Genomic DNA, 15,858 nt, shown 5'->3' on the forward strand with positions numbered 1-15,858 from the left:
CCTCGCACTGCAGCTTCCTTCAGGGTGGCCGAGAGGGGGAGCACTGAGCAGGTGTGTGGCCAGAGTGGGTACGCCTGGGACGGAATATCACTTAGAAGATCCTTTCACAGGCTGCGGCCTGGCTGAAGCTGAGGACATGATCATTATTATTATTATTTTAAATTTTTGTGTCGTTGTTGATGGACAGATTGCCTTTATTTGTGTGCTTTTATGTGGCGCCGAGGATGGAACCCAGTGCCTCATGCGTGCTGTGCAAGCGCTCTGCCACTGAGCTGCAGCCCCAGCCCCCTGGAGGACATTACAGGGAGGAAAACGGCCAGGCCCAGGAGGACAAGACTGCATGTAGATGGACCCTCCAGTCCCACATGCCACGGACACAGAGTAGGAGGATGGCTGCGGGGGCTGCAGGGGGAGAAAAGGCGGTGCTTGAGGGGACAGGGCCTCGCTGTGCTGCCCAGGCTGGCCTCACACCCCCGGGCTGCAGAGATGCTCCTGCTCAGCTCCTGGACAGCCCCGACTCCAGGCCGTCACCCTGTGCCTGTGAGTTCAGGTTTTGAGAAGAAAGGCTCTGGAGAACTATTGCCCAACAATGTGGATGTAGCTGACGGCACCGAACTGTACATTTAGAAACGGTGGGCCTGGGACGTAGCTCAGTGGCAAAGCGTCTCCTTGCATTTGCAAAGCCCTCGGTTCGAACCCCAGTTCCAAAAAAAAAAAAAAAAAAAAAAGAAAAAGAAATGGTGAAGGGGTTGGGGGGCTGGGGCTCCGTGGTAGAGCACCCGCCCAGCCCATGTGAGGCACTGGGTTCCACCCTCGGCACCACATAAACACAAACAAACAACATAAAGGCATTGTGTCCACCTACGACTAAAAAATAATGGTGAGGAAGATGAATTTATATTACATATTTTTTACAATAAAATTAAGACAAAAGTGAAACACAAGCATATGGACAGAGGACAGAATGGATGAGTGATGAGTGTCCCCTGAGGAGCTCTTCCTGTGAGCCTCTGAGTTTTAAAGAAAATGGTGGGGGTGAATACAATGAAGGAGAAGGAATTCCTCCACAGCGGCACCTCTGTGCTCATGACTGAGACCCTTGTTGCTGTTCTTAAGTCATAATTTGGAAAAAAAAAATATATAGTTTTAGAAGCCAAACAAGTGGTTATTATTCATTGGGTTTTTAGGACTACAAAGTCAATATGCCTGGAGAGACCTGCTTTACTCCATCATACCTCAAAAACATATTTAAAATTTAATGCATTTTAGAAATACACCCCAACCTTCTTCTAGAAACATAGCCAAAGCATGTCCTAAGGTGGGCGGGATGGAGAGGTAGCTGCGGGATGCCCTGCAGGGCACAGCAGACTCTCCACGGCGCTGTGTTCAGAATCCAGGGAGCACCAGCTCCTTCATGGCTGCTGGGCTGTGTTTCTTATTGTTCTCAACCTTATTATTTAGTCTTATAAATAACCTTGTTATTCTTTTCCACTTTTTATCATCTTTATTTCAACATTGAGTTTGTTTTCTTCTTCTTCTAATAATAATAATAATAATAATAATAATAATAATAATAATAAAAGGAATAATAGAAGGAACCCCTTATGGAGTTTCTCCTCCTGGCTGGATTCTGGCCTGTGGCTCTGCAGTCTTTCCACTCAGTGTGGACCAGCAGCAGGAGTGACACCCAGTGTCATCACAAGCATCCATGTGTGCAGATCTGCAGAATCCTGGCTCCACCCCAGACTGCCAGTCAGGTTCTGCATTTCAACAAGATCTCCTGGGGCTGGAGAAGACCTGCCTTACGCCATTTCATCTTGTGGGCTCCTAACCTAGAAGAGCTGCAGATACTTCTGCCTTCTAGGTGAGCAAATTGCAGCTGATTCCACTTCAGCATCTGCTCTTGCAGCTCAGTGGAGGAGCCCAGCTCTGAATCCATCTCTAGTCTCTTACCATGGGCTACACACTGTCTGGTGTATTGTATCCCCTTCCAGGACAAAGCAATCTTTCTAGCATCACCTTGTGACCACAATTACCCACTTGCTCTCTGGCTCTTTGTGCCTGTTCACTGAAGCTGAGAAGCCTTGCTCTAGAGGCCCAGCCCTCCTGATCTGTCCCCACCATCTCTAGCCCTGCTCCCTTCCAGCTGATAAGGGTGGGGACCCTCTCTTCTGGCTGCCAATCCACCGTACCCTGCACTTTCTTGCACCACTGCCTTAATTCAAGTTCTCCTTTGGCTCCAGTGGTGACATATGGAAGTTTCTTAGAGGGCTGGGGAGAGTTATCTGCCTGGGTTGGGGCTCTAGGGGTCTTGAAACAGTGTTTATGTAGCCCTATTGAAAAATAGATCAATTGTCCATCTCAAAGGGTGGGATGGGGATGGGGATGGGTCATCTGGAGGAGCTGGAAGATGCTGTCTTATCACTCCCTTGCAAGGTCCAGTATGTCAAAATGTGACCATCCACCAGGCTCAGTCTGTCTGCCTCCTTCATGATGGCCAACCTCAATGGGTGGACGCTTCCTGTATGGGGCTTCACACACTCGTGGTGCACACAGCATCCCATCTTAAATGGCAGGGTGTCCTGGGGTCTGAACTTGCTTCCAGACAGTGACAGTGGGAGTATCCACCCTGCCCCTCAGAGGTTCCTCTCACGGCATCTTGCTCTGGTTCTAACTGGAAAGAAGAGGAGCCACTGCTTATCCTCATGTGAAGACCATAAAGAGTTCTGATTTGAAATACAGTGTGTTGGGCTGGTGCTGTAGCTCAGTGGCAGAGTGCCTGCCCAGCATACGGGAAGCCCTGGCTTCCGCCCTCAGCATCACACACACACACACACACACACACACACACACACACACACACACACAGGTGTATTGATAGAAAACTTCAGGTCAAATAAGACCAACAGATTGGGAGATGAGTATCTATCACTGAGCAGTTTATCACTCATTGTTCCCGAGAGCAGAGGGCTCATTGTTCCACAGGGCCATGCAGGGAAGCATGAGCATTGGTCAGGAGGCAGGGGAGGAACAAGGCTTAGGTGTGCTTAGTGTGAATACTTCGGTGGCTCTTGGGCATAGGAGCTGTCCCTTGTTGTCTAGTCCACGGTCCTGTCTGACTTGACACCCCAGGACAGAAAGACATTGGCCCTTGAGAGAGTCAAATAAAGAAGGTGGCCGTGTGCTCTGGCTTGACTGGCATGCATGGGAAAAGATACTCTGTGGTCAGTTGTCTGTTGTCTCTAGGGACTAACTAGCCCTGGGAGGGGCTGTCCCTCATGTCAGCAAGGCCCAGATGTCAGAGCATCAGAAAAGAGGAAACAGAAGACAAAATTAACATTCCTTGATATTGAGCAGATCTCCCTGCTGGGCGGTACTCAGCTGAGCTAAGGGCAACCTCTGTCCACCTGTGCATTCCAGGCATCTGGCTTCCGAGACTATTTCCCAGAGTGGGTCAGCTGGGGTTGAGTGAGAGTGTCAGACAGAGGACTCCTAAGGGACCAAAAGTCTGACTAGACACCCCTTGAAGGTCCTCCTGGGAGAGTGCTTGCGAGCAGTGACAGGCCCCAGGAAGGTGCCCTGTCATGGGAGCAAGAGTGCTCTCAGCAGGTGGGTCCCAGCATGTTCTGGGCACAGAACCTCTCCGAGGGCCAGGCTCCAGGAGAGGTAGGAGGCCTTTCCTATGAGGCTGAGGGTCCATAGGTCCTGGGGCAGTGTGCGTGCTGCCGAGTCATTAGGGGCCAGGACAAGGCTTGGAAAATACACATGCCTTTTAGTTCGGCTTTTGTTGAAAGGTACTTTCCAACAGCAAGTGCAACAACAGTCATGGCGTGTGATCCTCACAAGCAGCCCTGAGATGCAGGAAGGTGTTCATTACCAGTGCCACGTTGAGGCGCAGCTCAGGCTTGGCAGGCCCGTGCTTCCGCTGGCCACATGGGAGTGAGGGCACGGGAGGCCCATCCAGATGTGCCCCTCCTCAGCAGAGTGCTCTTCTCCACGTGGCCTCCCTGAAGGGCCAAGATGAGGGCCGCAGCCTTGGTGGAAATGCTTTCAGTGCAAAACACCCTCTGGCTCCAGAAGTAGGTAATCTCGTAGGGACCGGGGCAAGGGTAACAGGGGGATGAGGCGGAAGCACCTTTTGCCGGACAGCCTGCGAATGGCACAGCGGCAAAGATGCTGCAGGGAGCGTGGGGTGTGCGCCAAGGCGAAGAGAGACCGGTAGAAAGGCTCGTGCACCTGGAGAGCAGGAAGAGAGTCAGGTGGTGCACGGAGCCCACAGACCTTTCTCCCCGCCAGGCCACCCAAGGAGTCTGCCCCTCTGCGGCTCCCAGGTACCAGGTACGTGCAGGGAGGAGGCCTGCCCCCCTGAAAGTGCTGCTGTGCTACTACAGTGCAGTTCTCGCCCAGCTAGGGACATGGTCTTGGGTGACCTGTAATACAGGCTCCTTCCAGTCCCCATCTGCCCTGCCCCTTTGCACAGCAGCCCTGCAGCTCCAGGGGTGGCTTCATGTCAAACCAGTCTTGACAAGCCTTCCTTTTGGCCAGCGTGGGCTCCAGAGCCCAGGCCACACAGATCAGCACATGGTATACGCCAGTGTTCATTAGGGTTAGGGCTAGGGTTAGGATTATGCAGGCCAGTGAAACGGGGGAGGATTATCTAGAAAGACAGGTTCTTGCTCTTTGTGCAATGACAGTCACCTGTGGACTTTGCTGTGTGCGGATGTGATTGAACCCTGGGGCCTCTACCACTGAGTGGATTTCCCCAGCCTTTGACCTTTTTGGAGGCAGACTCTTGCTAAGTTGCTCTGGTTGGCCTTAAACTTACAGTCCTCCTGCCTCAGCCTCCTGAGTCAATGGGATTACAGGCATGTGCCACCACACCTGGAGTGAGTTACGTCTTGGGCCATCAGAAGAGAAAGCCCACACTCAGGGCCAGACTGGCATGTTCAGAAAAGGAGCCAGGACCTGCAGACTCAGGCGGCTTCAAAGCCCTTCTCAGGATGCTGCCTCCCTAAGCTCCAGCAGCCTCCAAGCTAGTGTGGGCCTGTTGTGTGCTCCCTGCCGCCACAGCATCCTCACCGTCCTCCCTTGGTATCTGTGGGGAATGGGTCCCAGGACCCCTGCAAATCTGCAAGTGCTCAAGTCCCTTCTGTAAAATGGCACAGTGTCTGCAGGTAACCCAGGTGCATCCTCGCACCCACTTAAATCACCTCCAGGGGACGTAGGCACAGTGTGCTAGGTACAGTTGTCACACTGTATTGTTTAGGAAGAAAGGGCCAGAAGCCAAAGCTGCACCTGTTCAGTGCAGAGGCAGTTACCCCAGCATTTTTCATCCCTGGGTGGTAGAATCGTGGTGCAGAACCCACGGACAGGGAAGGGGACTGAACAATAACTGGCTCTTGGCTGTGTGATCACTGAGACTCCAGAAGAAAACAGGAATGTGTAAATGTGCCCAGTTTCTCGGTCTCGATTACTTCCCTTTTTTTTTTTTTTTCTCTTTTTGGTGCCGGGGATGGTACCCAGGGCCAGGCACATGCTAGGCAAGTGCTCTGCCTACCACAGAGCCGCTCGCCAGCCCAGTTCTTCAGACACTCTGCGCTTCCTGAATATTCATGCAATGCACACGAGTGGGCAGAAAGCAGTCTTGCAGCAGAGCGGGAAGGACAGCAGCCCCTCACCTATGGGAAGGCCAGCAGCCCCTCACCTGTGGGAAGGCCAGCAGCCCCTCACTGTGGGAAGGACAGCAGCCCCTCACCTGGTACACTTCGTCAGGAATCATTTCCTTCCAGGACTCGGACACGTGGAGCTGGGCGTAGGAGTTGAAAAGAACCTCGATGACACCAGGGGCCGGCGCACAGGTCCTCAGCACCTGGTGGGACAGGACAGGCACTGTGGGTGACCGGTTGGGGGTCCACGTGCAGAAGGGCGGGAGGCCTGGGGATATGCCTGGGTGCACTCCTGCCTCTCCCTGGTCGTGTGGCCAAGTTCTCTAGTCACCCCCAAGGGCTGCCATAGCATGGCAGGTGGCCGCTGAGGCCGGAGTGACTCACAGGCAAGCGCCAGCTCTGCCGGCCGCCTGCCCATCTCTGGGCACCGGGACTCAAGCCATCAGGTCCAGGGGGACGATGCTGAGGGCTCGCAGGCCGGACGTGGCCCCAGAAGCCTGGCCCTGAGAGGGTGTCCCCAGCCTCCCGCCTCCTTTCTCTAAAGTCAGGGCAGAGAGAGGGGAGACTTGCTTTGCTGTTGAATTTCCTCCTGGCTCAGCCCGTGCATTTCACTTGCATAATTCCCAGTGGCAAAGATTCCGATTCCTTATTTGCAGATGTATAAGTCAAGTCTATCGGCCTCACTGTGAGGACGGGAGCATCTCGCTTTGAAAACAAATTGTTTATCACGGAGAAGTCTGAATATACACAAAAGTGGATCCAATAGAAAGCTAACGCCCCGTGTGCCCAGCATCAACCCAGGGTCAATCCCGTGGCATCCATTTCCCTAATATCATTTCATTATTTATCTGTTTATTTTCGTGGTGCTAAGGATGGAACTCAGGCACACGCTAGGCCAGCACTGTGCCCCTGAGCGGCGACCCAGACACTCTCCTGATATTACTTTAAAGCAAATTCCATGTGTCCTTTTCATTTCACCTGTAATTATTTCAGTGTGTCCCTGAAAAGACCTTTTAGAAAAGACATAAACATGATTATCATGATAATACCTGAGAAATTAACAATTGTTTTTTTAATTAAAATTATTTGTTCTTTTTAACAATTGTTTCTTAATATCATCTAATATTAGTTAGCATTTCAATTCACAAATTTCTTTTAAATGCCATTATGTTAACAAAATCGTTTCCCCTCTGGTATTGGGGATTTACCACTGAGCTACAATCCCAGTCCTTTTTTCTAAGTTTTTCTTTTTTTGAGACAGGGTCTCACCAAGTTGTCCAGGCTGGCCTTGAACTTGCCATCCTCCTGCCTCAGCCTCCTGAGTCACTTGGATTACAGGTGTGTGACACACACTCTGTTGATTCGTTTGGTTGATTTTTGTTTAAACTTGCATTTGTTTCATGGGATTTATTTGTTGGAGAAACTGGGTTCTTTGTTCTATAGTTTCTCCCTGTGGCATTTTGCTGATTGTATCCCTGTGGGGTTTTGGAACCTGCAGCTCCTCCCCTGTCCTCTGCAAATAGTAGCTGGACATAGCAGCTTAACAGAATTGAGATTAGATTTTGGAAAGGAGCAGGGCAGCTTCACTGCATTCTTTTTGAGGGAGAGCTTTGGTGACAAGCTCACTCTTTCTAGACTTGGTTGAACAAGCTGGAGCTGTGTAAGTGTTCTAAGAGCAGACACCATGTACCTGTGCAGACCACGACTGGAACGTGGCAAGCTGGCCTGCACCCGCTCCCGGGCGTCTCTGAGCACAGTATCAAACCGAAGAGTGCATTTGAATCATTCGTTACAGCTGCTCCGTACAACTCACCTCACTTATGAACTATTTTGGATCTAAGGTCCTTTAAAATACAGAAAGTCAAAATGTAAAAAAGAATCACAGTTCTTTGTTCAGAGATAACCACTACCAACACTTTGTGTACGCTAATGTTTTATGCTATTTAGACAACACATTTACACACCCACCCACACACACACACACACACAGTTCTAACTTACAATGGTTCCACTTATACAACTTTTTGACTTTACAGTGGAGTGCAATTGATATGCATTCAGAAGAAGAAGCTGTATTTTGAATGTGCTTATTCCCCTGGGCTAGTGCCATGTGGTACTCTCTTCTCTTCCCTGTGATGCTGGACGGGGCCATCAGTCCCATGCTCACCAGAGGAAACGACCAGGGCTTTGCACTGTTCTGTGTGGTTGAGCACTGCAGTTCAGTAGGTCAGGTGGGTTCCATGTGTCTCTTCTGGATGACATCTTTAACTCACAATAACTTTATTGGTATATTATTAATTGAGGTGCATCTGCATAACAGAAATGCTAACTGCTTTGCATATTATTTCGAAACTTGATTTTTTTCTGCTTAAAATAGATTGTGAACAATTAAAAAATTATAAATAAGCATTTAAGGATAATTTTTGTGGCCATGTAGTATTTTATTTTTAAATAAATCAGAATATATTCATTGAACTAACAATGTAAGTTGCCTTAATATTTTTGGATAAAACAATATTGTTGGACATGATTCTATCCCTTTTTTCCCCAATGACTCTTATTTAAATACACTGAACTTCTAGAAATGGAATTGCAGGGATATATATATATATATATTTTAAAGCTTTTAAAACATACTGTCAATTTATAAGAACATAAATTGGTGCAGTCTTGAAGAAACAATATGAGTGCCTCCCTCTAACCAAAGCATCTCAATAATTACTTAAATTTGGTAGGTGCAACATGGAATATTTACTTTGGGTTTGGTTAATTACTTATCTTTCTTCTTTTATGATTTGCTAAATTATGTCTTTTGCTCATTTTTCTATTGATCTGTTCATTTTTTTTTCACTGACTTGAAAGTATTCTTTATTTAAGGTTGTTTTTCCAGGTAGATAAGCATTTTTGCAAATAATAATATTCTTCTTTAGTATTAATATTTCCTATTTGTTTTTCTTGTCTTATCACATTGGCTAGCACTTTTAAGTTCAATGCCAAATAACAGCACTGATAGCATAATCATCCTGTTCCTAGCTTTAATAGGAATTAGTAGGATTATATTTAATATTTCTCCATAAACATAATCTTGGATATTAGTTTCATAAAAATATCTGCTCTGAGTTCAGGAAATACCTTTCTATTGCTAAGTTATTACAAAGTTTGAGATTTAATTTTATTTTTTCTGTTATCTTAACAAGTTGATGGAGCAGGATTTTCCAATGTAGTCTCATTTCTGCCTTTGTAAAACTAACCCTATTTGGCTATTCTTCTCTACAATCACTATATTGTGGGTACTTTATATATCATTTATGTATCATATGATTAATGTATATAATATAATGCTAGATTTAATTTGCTAAGGTATTTATTTATTTATTTTACTCAGGATTTTACCCAGAGGTGCTTTACCACCGAGCTACATCTCTAGCCCTTTTTTAAAAAAACTTATTTTTAGGACGGGTTCTCACTAAGTTGCTTAGGGCCTTGCTTAGTTACTGAGCCTGGCCTCTAACATGTGATTCCCCCTGCCTCAGCTTCCAGATCTGCTGGGATTACAGGCATGAGCCACAGTGCCCAGCTGGTGTGTCATTTTTTGTTTTGTTTTTAGTATTTTTTAAATCAGGTTTGACTATCACTTTATGTTAACTTAGTACAACTATCTGAACAAATTTCAATCTTTTTAATACTTGGGAAGATTTTTAAAGTACACAGTTATTGGAATTAAGAAAACATGACACAGTTTTAAAAACATTTTGTGGGGCTGGTGATGGAATCCAGGGCCTCATGCATGCTGGGCTGATCCTAGTTTCGATCCTCAGCACCACACACACAGCTAATCAATCAGAGTTTGTTGATCAATTCTCTTTTAAAATGCTCTAACCCATTAACATTGGCCTTTTTCATGATTAATTCCTAAGATCATACCATATTCCTAAGAATATCTTAGGATAATCATATGATCCTAAGATCATTTTAAATAAATTGGCCACCTTTTATTTTTATTTTCTGGTGTACTGCACTATTCCTATGAACTTCTGCTCAGGGTGGTGGAAGAAGCTGATTTTGTTTGGTTCAAGGTTCAATATGCATTCATCACAATTGTGATTACAGCGCTATACATTTTTCCTCCACTAGATCTGTGGAAGACTGAGATGAGTTCAAGCCACCAAATCCAGCTCTAAGTGTCTTTCTTTTGCCATCAAAATGAAAGCTATTTGGCTGAGCCTAAAAATTCTAGTGTCCAAAGTTTTTCCTTAAAAATCTATATATGATCCCAGAGACTCAGGAGCCTGAGGCAGGAGGATTGTGAGTTCAAAGCCAGTCTCAGCAACTTAGCAAGACCCTGTCTCTAAATAAAATATAAAAGGCGTTGGAGATGTGGCTCAGTGGTTGAGTGTCCCTGGGTTCAATCCCTGGTACCAGAAAAAAAAAAAAATCTGTAGCTGATATTTCACTCTCTTGTGCTAATAGTGCAGCAGAAGAATCTGTGTCTCAACTGACATTTATTCCTGCAGGAATAACTTGTTTTCAGCGAGGTATTCCTTTTTAGAACATTTTTGCTAGACTGTACATTGGTATGCTACCTGTCATTTATAGAGCACAACCAACCAACTTCTAACTAAAATTGTAAGTTTTTAGTGCCGACAGGTTTCTTCTATTAAGTCTTTGGTTATGATTTCAAGACACCTATTCTAGGTCCTCCTCCCTCTATCCTGCTGACTCATCCAGGGCTTGTCTATGAACAAGGCAGACGCCTAGTCCACTTGCTGCTGGCATCCCTGTTGTGACCAAGAGAGGAGCCCTCTGAGCAGCGAGCTGACTTGGCACAGTGATGCGGGGAGCTAGAAAGCATGGGTTCCTGGATGACACCGAGACTCGGAGGCAGCCATTCTCAGGGGCTGCGACTTGTGCACTTCCTGTTATGTGAGATAACAAGATGCATTTCCTTATCTACTTTGAGTTGGGATTCTTCTACTTGTGGCTGAAACCATTTCTATCGGTCAGAGTCTCATCAAGCACAGAAACCACACTAGGTATTTCAACCAGAAAGAACTGAACTGTGGAATTGATCACACAGGACCTGAGCTGCTGTGAAGTCACCCTGGGGAGGTGAGTCAGCCCAGGGATCAGCCAGACAGCAGTGGTTGTGGCCCTTAGTGTTATGGACAGTGGGGTGCCCTGATGTTATTAAAGTCGGAGGACAGGCTGGGACCAGTGGAGTCTGGGGCTGGGCCATGGAGGCAGAACTGCCCAGCGGGTGCTGGGGCTTGGAAGAGATGCAGGAGCTACTGGGGGCTGCATAAGGTGGAGGAAGGAGGAGAGGCGGGGCTTCTTTTCTCTCCACCCATCTGCCCCGGCTGAGCCCTCCAGGAGCCAGGCGATAGGGGCCTCTGTGACCTGCCTGCAGGCCAGCCCTGCGTCCTGGCCAGCACCCCAGTCACGTCACCGATTTGGTTTTCTAAATGAACCAGCTCTGCTTCGTACTCCCCTCGGGTGTGATCTAATCGACGACTGCCCCTGCGCTCCTGGTGGCACCTCATGGCCTCCACCCCCTCTCCAGGTCCTTCTGTTGACTTCCTCTTGGCCTCTTCTGGATCATAGCGGTCACTTCTTGTGCACCCTGGAGGAGGCACACAATTTGAGATTTTCTCCCGGATTTTCTGATGAGAGGGAGGGACTTCTCTTATTTTTTGGAATCTGTCCCTTTTCTCTTCTTTGGCCCTTCCATGGATTCATTAGCTTTCTCCTTATTCTTTTGCAACGAGGTGAGAAACAGATGTGAAGTTCATCCACACGCGGGGCAGGGCAGCGGCGGTCCCGCTCCGGGGAGAGCAGTTCTGCCCGCCTGGAAAGGTGGAGGCCCCTGGCTGGTGCCGGCGCCCATCCTCTCGCTCCCTCCCTCTCGCCTGTCTTCACAGATATTTTGGAGAAGACAGAGCTGCTGCTCTCTCCCAGCTGCTCATCATGTCGACATTGCAGGGATTTTCATCTCTGGCCCCCTCCCTCCCACCCCACCCCCCTAATCTATTACTGTCACCAAGTCAGGCTGAAGCAGCAGCAGAGAGACGGCAGGGAGGCAGCTGCGGAGGGAGCCTGGTAGGGCCCGGCGTCCGTGTTTCTGGTGTGCACGAGCCCCTCTAACACGCCTCTCCTGTGCTCGGTGGTCTCCGATTTCAGTCACCCCACTCCTCTGTCAGGGGAAAAGGTGCCACCAAGAAGGGTTCACACTGGGCACCCCCAGAGCGGGTCTGGGCATATGGAGATGGCGTTCTAAGCAAATCCAAGGGCTTCCTTAGCCCTTGCTAACTTCGACCCTCCAGTGACCCCCAATTGGCCCTGTCACTTCTCTGCACGGTGTTAAATGGCTCCTAGGCACTGCATGTAACACGGATGTCCCCCACCTGGGAAGTGCTGCCTGCCCTTAGAGGCAGAGCAGCACCCCTCCCCCGCCCCCAGGTCACAGACTGTGACAAAGTCTTATTGCCTGTCTCTGGGAATTCATTTTCTGTCTCTTCTGTTCCACCTCTCTGGGGCTCCCCGCCCTCCCCAGACCCTCGGCTTGTGCCCCTCTGTTTGCCAGGCAGCTGGCTGCCTTCATTATTTTTACGCCAACACAGTTTAAAAATCTCGGCTGCCTCCTTGCTGTCTGCGGAGAGGCGGCTGCCACATTACTCTGACACGCTGATGTCATTAGTGTCCACGCATACCCTCTCCAGCTAATGAGGCGGCAGAAAGAAAATTAAGGGGAAAAATCACACAGGCACATTGCTTTATATGTAGATGGAGAAATAAAACAGGGCAAGAAAACAGAGGCGCTCCTCCCTGCGACAGCTCAACCCCCTCCCCGGAGCCAGAGCAGGCACGCCATGCAGAGGGAAATGGAGCCCTGGGTTTTGACTACTGCTATCCCACCTTCTCCCCTAAAACCCTGTGACACTGGGGCAAGTGGGTGAAGTCACTTTACCTAATTCTATAATCAGGTCAAGAAGAAAACATGAACACTTGAGGCCCTTATTTTGGTATTGTCAATGTCCAGGGATTCCCAGATGTTTCTAGAATCTGTCACTCTCTGCCCCAACCTCCAACCCCCTTGTTCAAGCCAAGTGCACCCCTCATCTGGATTTTCACAATGGCCAGTGGTTTTCCCTCTGCCTCCAGCACAATACTGCTCTACAATACTGCACAGAAATAATTTTAAAACATGAATTTGATTACGGCACTTCCTCTGCTTAAAATGATGGAATAGGCTCCCATAATTTTTGATTTCTGTTTAGATACTGGGATTGAACCCAGGGGTGCTTTACCACTGAGCTACATCCTCTGCCCTTTTTATTTTTATATTGAGGCAGGTCCTGCTAGATTGTTGAGGTTGGCTTCAAACTTGCAATCCTCAGCCTCTTTTGTGGCTGGGATCACAGGTGTGCACTCCTGCAGACTCCCACAGTGGTAAGGCCGAGGCCCAGGCTCCAAACAAGGCCCCTGCCCAGCTGTCCGGTCTTAGTTCTTCTTGGTCTGTGCTGCTCCTTCTGCTTGGAACACGTCCCTTCCCCCAGGCCTCACATAGCTAGGTCTCCAGCCTCTGATCTGGGCGTACTCATCACGTGCTTGGGGGAGCCTCTGATCCCCCCACTAGGCCAGCTCCCGTTTGCACTCCCAAGGTGAGGTGGCTCTTGGCTTCATGGCAACTGTCACCATAGTGATTTCACATTGGCATGTGTGGCTGTCCACCTCATAAGACAGGCAACTCCACCAGGGTGGGGAATACGTGTGGTCTCTGTGATTCCAGCACAGAAGTTCCCAAGAAATGTTTGCTGAATGCATAAACTGAATGTGCAAAGGATACCCTGGAAGGCAAGGTGGGTGCCTCGCAGCCTGCTCATGGCCCCGGGAAATCCTTTCCCTGACTCCTGGTCAGGCCGGAGTAGGAATTGTTTATGACCACCTGCAGGTGCATTTCGGTTGGTTAGGGATGACCTCTGCTCCACCGGTTACAAAATGCCTTTGGGAAGCAGCCCAACACAGGGGTCAGGGCTGGAGGAGCTGGAAAGCTGGGTCACCTGTTGAATGCAAATGACAAGATCTGTGGAGTGGGTGGGTGATACTGGGAGCTAATGAAGCTGGTCACTTGATCCAAGCACCGATCCCAGGTGGCTCCCAAGTGAGAAGCAGGGAGGAGGCAGGGAGGGTAGTGCTTTGGGGTGGAGGACCTTGGTAGGTCCTGGTGTTCCACACCTCAGCTCTGCAACTATGGGGGTGCCCTATCGGTTTTGGAGGGGGCTGGACTTAAGGGCCGCCCCCCAGACTCTTTGTGGTTCCAACATTCTCCTCTGAGATTGAGCCAGATCCGTGCTCTTCAAAGAGGTGGGAGGAGCTCCTCCTCCGAGAAGGGGAAGCTGGGCTTCGTTACCAGCTTCTGAACATACCTTCCAGTTCGGAGAGAGAAACTTGAGCAAAGTCCTTTATTCCAGATCAAGCATCTGGCCACACAGTGGGCTTGTGGCAGGTGCCAAGCACTATTAGGCCTGTCTGTCTCCGCCCTCCTGCCAGCGTTTCCCAGGCCTGGCTCCAACCTGTCCTGACACCTTCCAGAATTCACACTGGGCTGCGGGTGGCCACCTGCGCCTGCTGTGGGCCTGCGTGTCTGCTCTGGTGTGAACTGCAGGTCGGAGGGGCAGAGAGGCCTGGCGTGGTCAACAGGCAGGCTCCCGAGGCCCCGACGCCCTTTGATTCTCAGCAGAGCACTGGGTGAGGCTTGGGTGGGTGTTCTGTGTCCGCCTACCTCTGAGGAGGAGCGTCTGTCTGGGTGAGGGGGAACGGTGATTTATGTCACAAGCTCGCTGTGAAATCTTTTGCCTCAGTAATTCTCAGCTCCATGGGTGTCTCTTTACATCTATTTAAAGTACGGCTGCGCCCACGAGAGCGGCATGCTCTGTGGCATTCCTGGTGGCTCTGTGCTCGCCTTTCCATGGCGGCTGAGTCTGGCCTGCCAAGCATCTTTGTGGCCTGTGTCTTCAGGTGCTAGGTGAGGCTGCTGAGCCCTATCCGGCCTGTCCCTTTGATGTCATGAGTGATTAGACCCCTTCCCCAGGGGAACACTCTTGGGAAGCCGAGCAGGAGGAAGATGCCTCCTCTGAATCACAGCATTTTGTCTGGTTGCCCAGGGGCAAGGCTAGAATGTCACTGGGCACTTCCACCTTTGCTTAGAGGATTCTCAGGGTGGTAAATGCCACTCCATCCGCCGGCTGCTCCCGGCCAGGCGTGGGGGCGCCCCCTGGAGGCGGGAGGATTTTCTGGAGATTAAAGACCCACATACCGTAGAGTCGCTGGAAGCCCTTGATTCCACCAGTTCAACATCACTGATGGAAGGTCTGCATTGTCCAACCGCGCTGAGGGCAGCGCAATGCTGGGCAGTGCTTTTTGGTGAAACTTCAAGGTATTAAGATGTCCTCAAAAAAAAGAAAAAGTCCAAATTCTCCCACTTTGGTGTGGAATTGACTGGATAGTCATTATGGCCAGGGACCAAGAGCCTCTCACTGCTTGGTAAACCCAGACTCGAGCCAGCCTGGGTGGAGGTGAGCAGCACCCCTGCCTACATCCCACTCATGTGTGGCTGACATAGTTTTGGGGGACCCAGAATAGAGCCTTGAAGATGGGCCACAGGGGCTTTTCCCTTCATTTCTAGGTCAAGGTAGGGTAATTCCTGAAGTTTGGAGACAGAGTTCAGACGCTAGAGGTCCTGTCTCCAGGGGTGATGGCCATGGGTCGGCCCCCAAAACTTGAGAATGTGGGCAAAGACATATTGACTCCGTATTTTTTCTTTAAAAATGGCTCCATGTGTTTCCACTTGAGGCCCAGCATGTGAAGGTTCTCTTTTCATTCTCTGTGCAGTGCCATACAAGGAGTGTTGACGTGTACATCACGGTTTAATGCAGACGCAGTGTGACTGGCAGGGCAGCCATGCGTTTTGTTTCCGTGACACAGGCTGATGAACGAAGCCTGCTAGTAATGGGAAAGGTTCAGAGCTGAACTAGGGGCACAAAGGGTATCAGAATACAAGCATGCCAGCATCCCCTCCCTTTACGAGGCCGCCATGTTGACATCAGTGCTTTGGAGGAACACCATGGGGAGACAGTGACAGAAAAGGGCCATGATGTTGGTCACATAAAGAAATAGGGAGCTGTCTCAGTGGATT

General features: G+C 49.4%; 1 protein-coding gene across 2 annotated transcripts in view; it reads right to left on the minus strand.

The window, feature by feature from the left end:
* Positions 1-751: 751 nt before the first annotated feature.
* The window catches only part of Asb18 (ankyrin repeat and SOCS box containing 18), a 60,558-nt gene continuing 45,451 nt past the window's right edge, over positions 752-15,858 (minus strand). For both annotated transcript variants that reach the window (XM_047547137.1, XM_047547138.1), the window contains 2 exons: positions 5,756-5,869; positions 752-4,236 (listed from right to left, as the gene is read on the minus strand). In XM_047547137.1, the coding sequence (XP_047403093.1) occupies positions 4,051-4,236; positions 5,756-5,869 (300 nt within the window). In that variant the 3' untranslated portion in view covers positions 752-4,050. The remainder of the gene's footprint in view (positions 4,237-5,755; positions 5,870-15,858) is intronic.

The sequence above is a fragment of the Sciurus carolinensis genome, chromosome 3, assembly GCF_902686445.1.
Source record: "Sciurus carolinensis chromosome 3, mSciCar1.2, whole genome shotgun sequence".
NCBI classification, from domain to species: domain Eukaryota; kingdom Metazoa; phylum Chordata; class Mammalia; order Rodentia; family Sciuridae; genus Sciurus; species Sciurus carolinensis.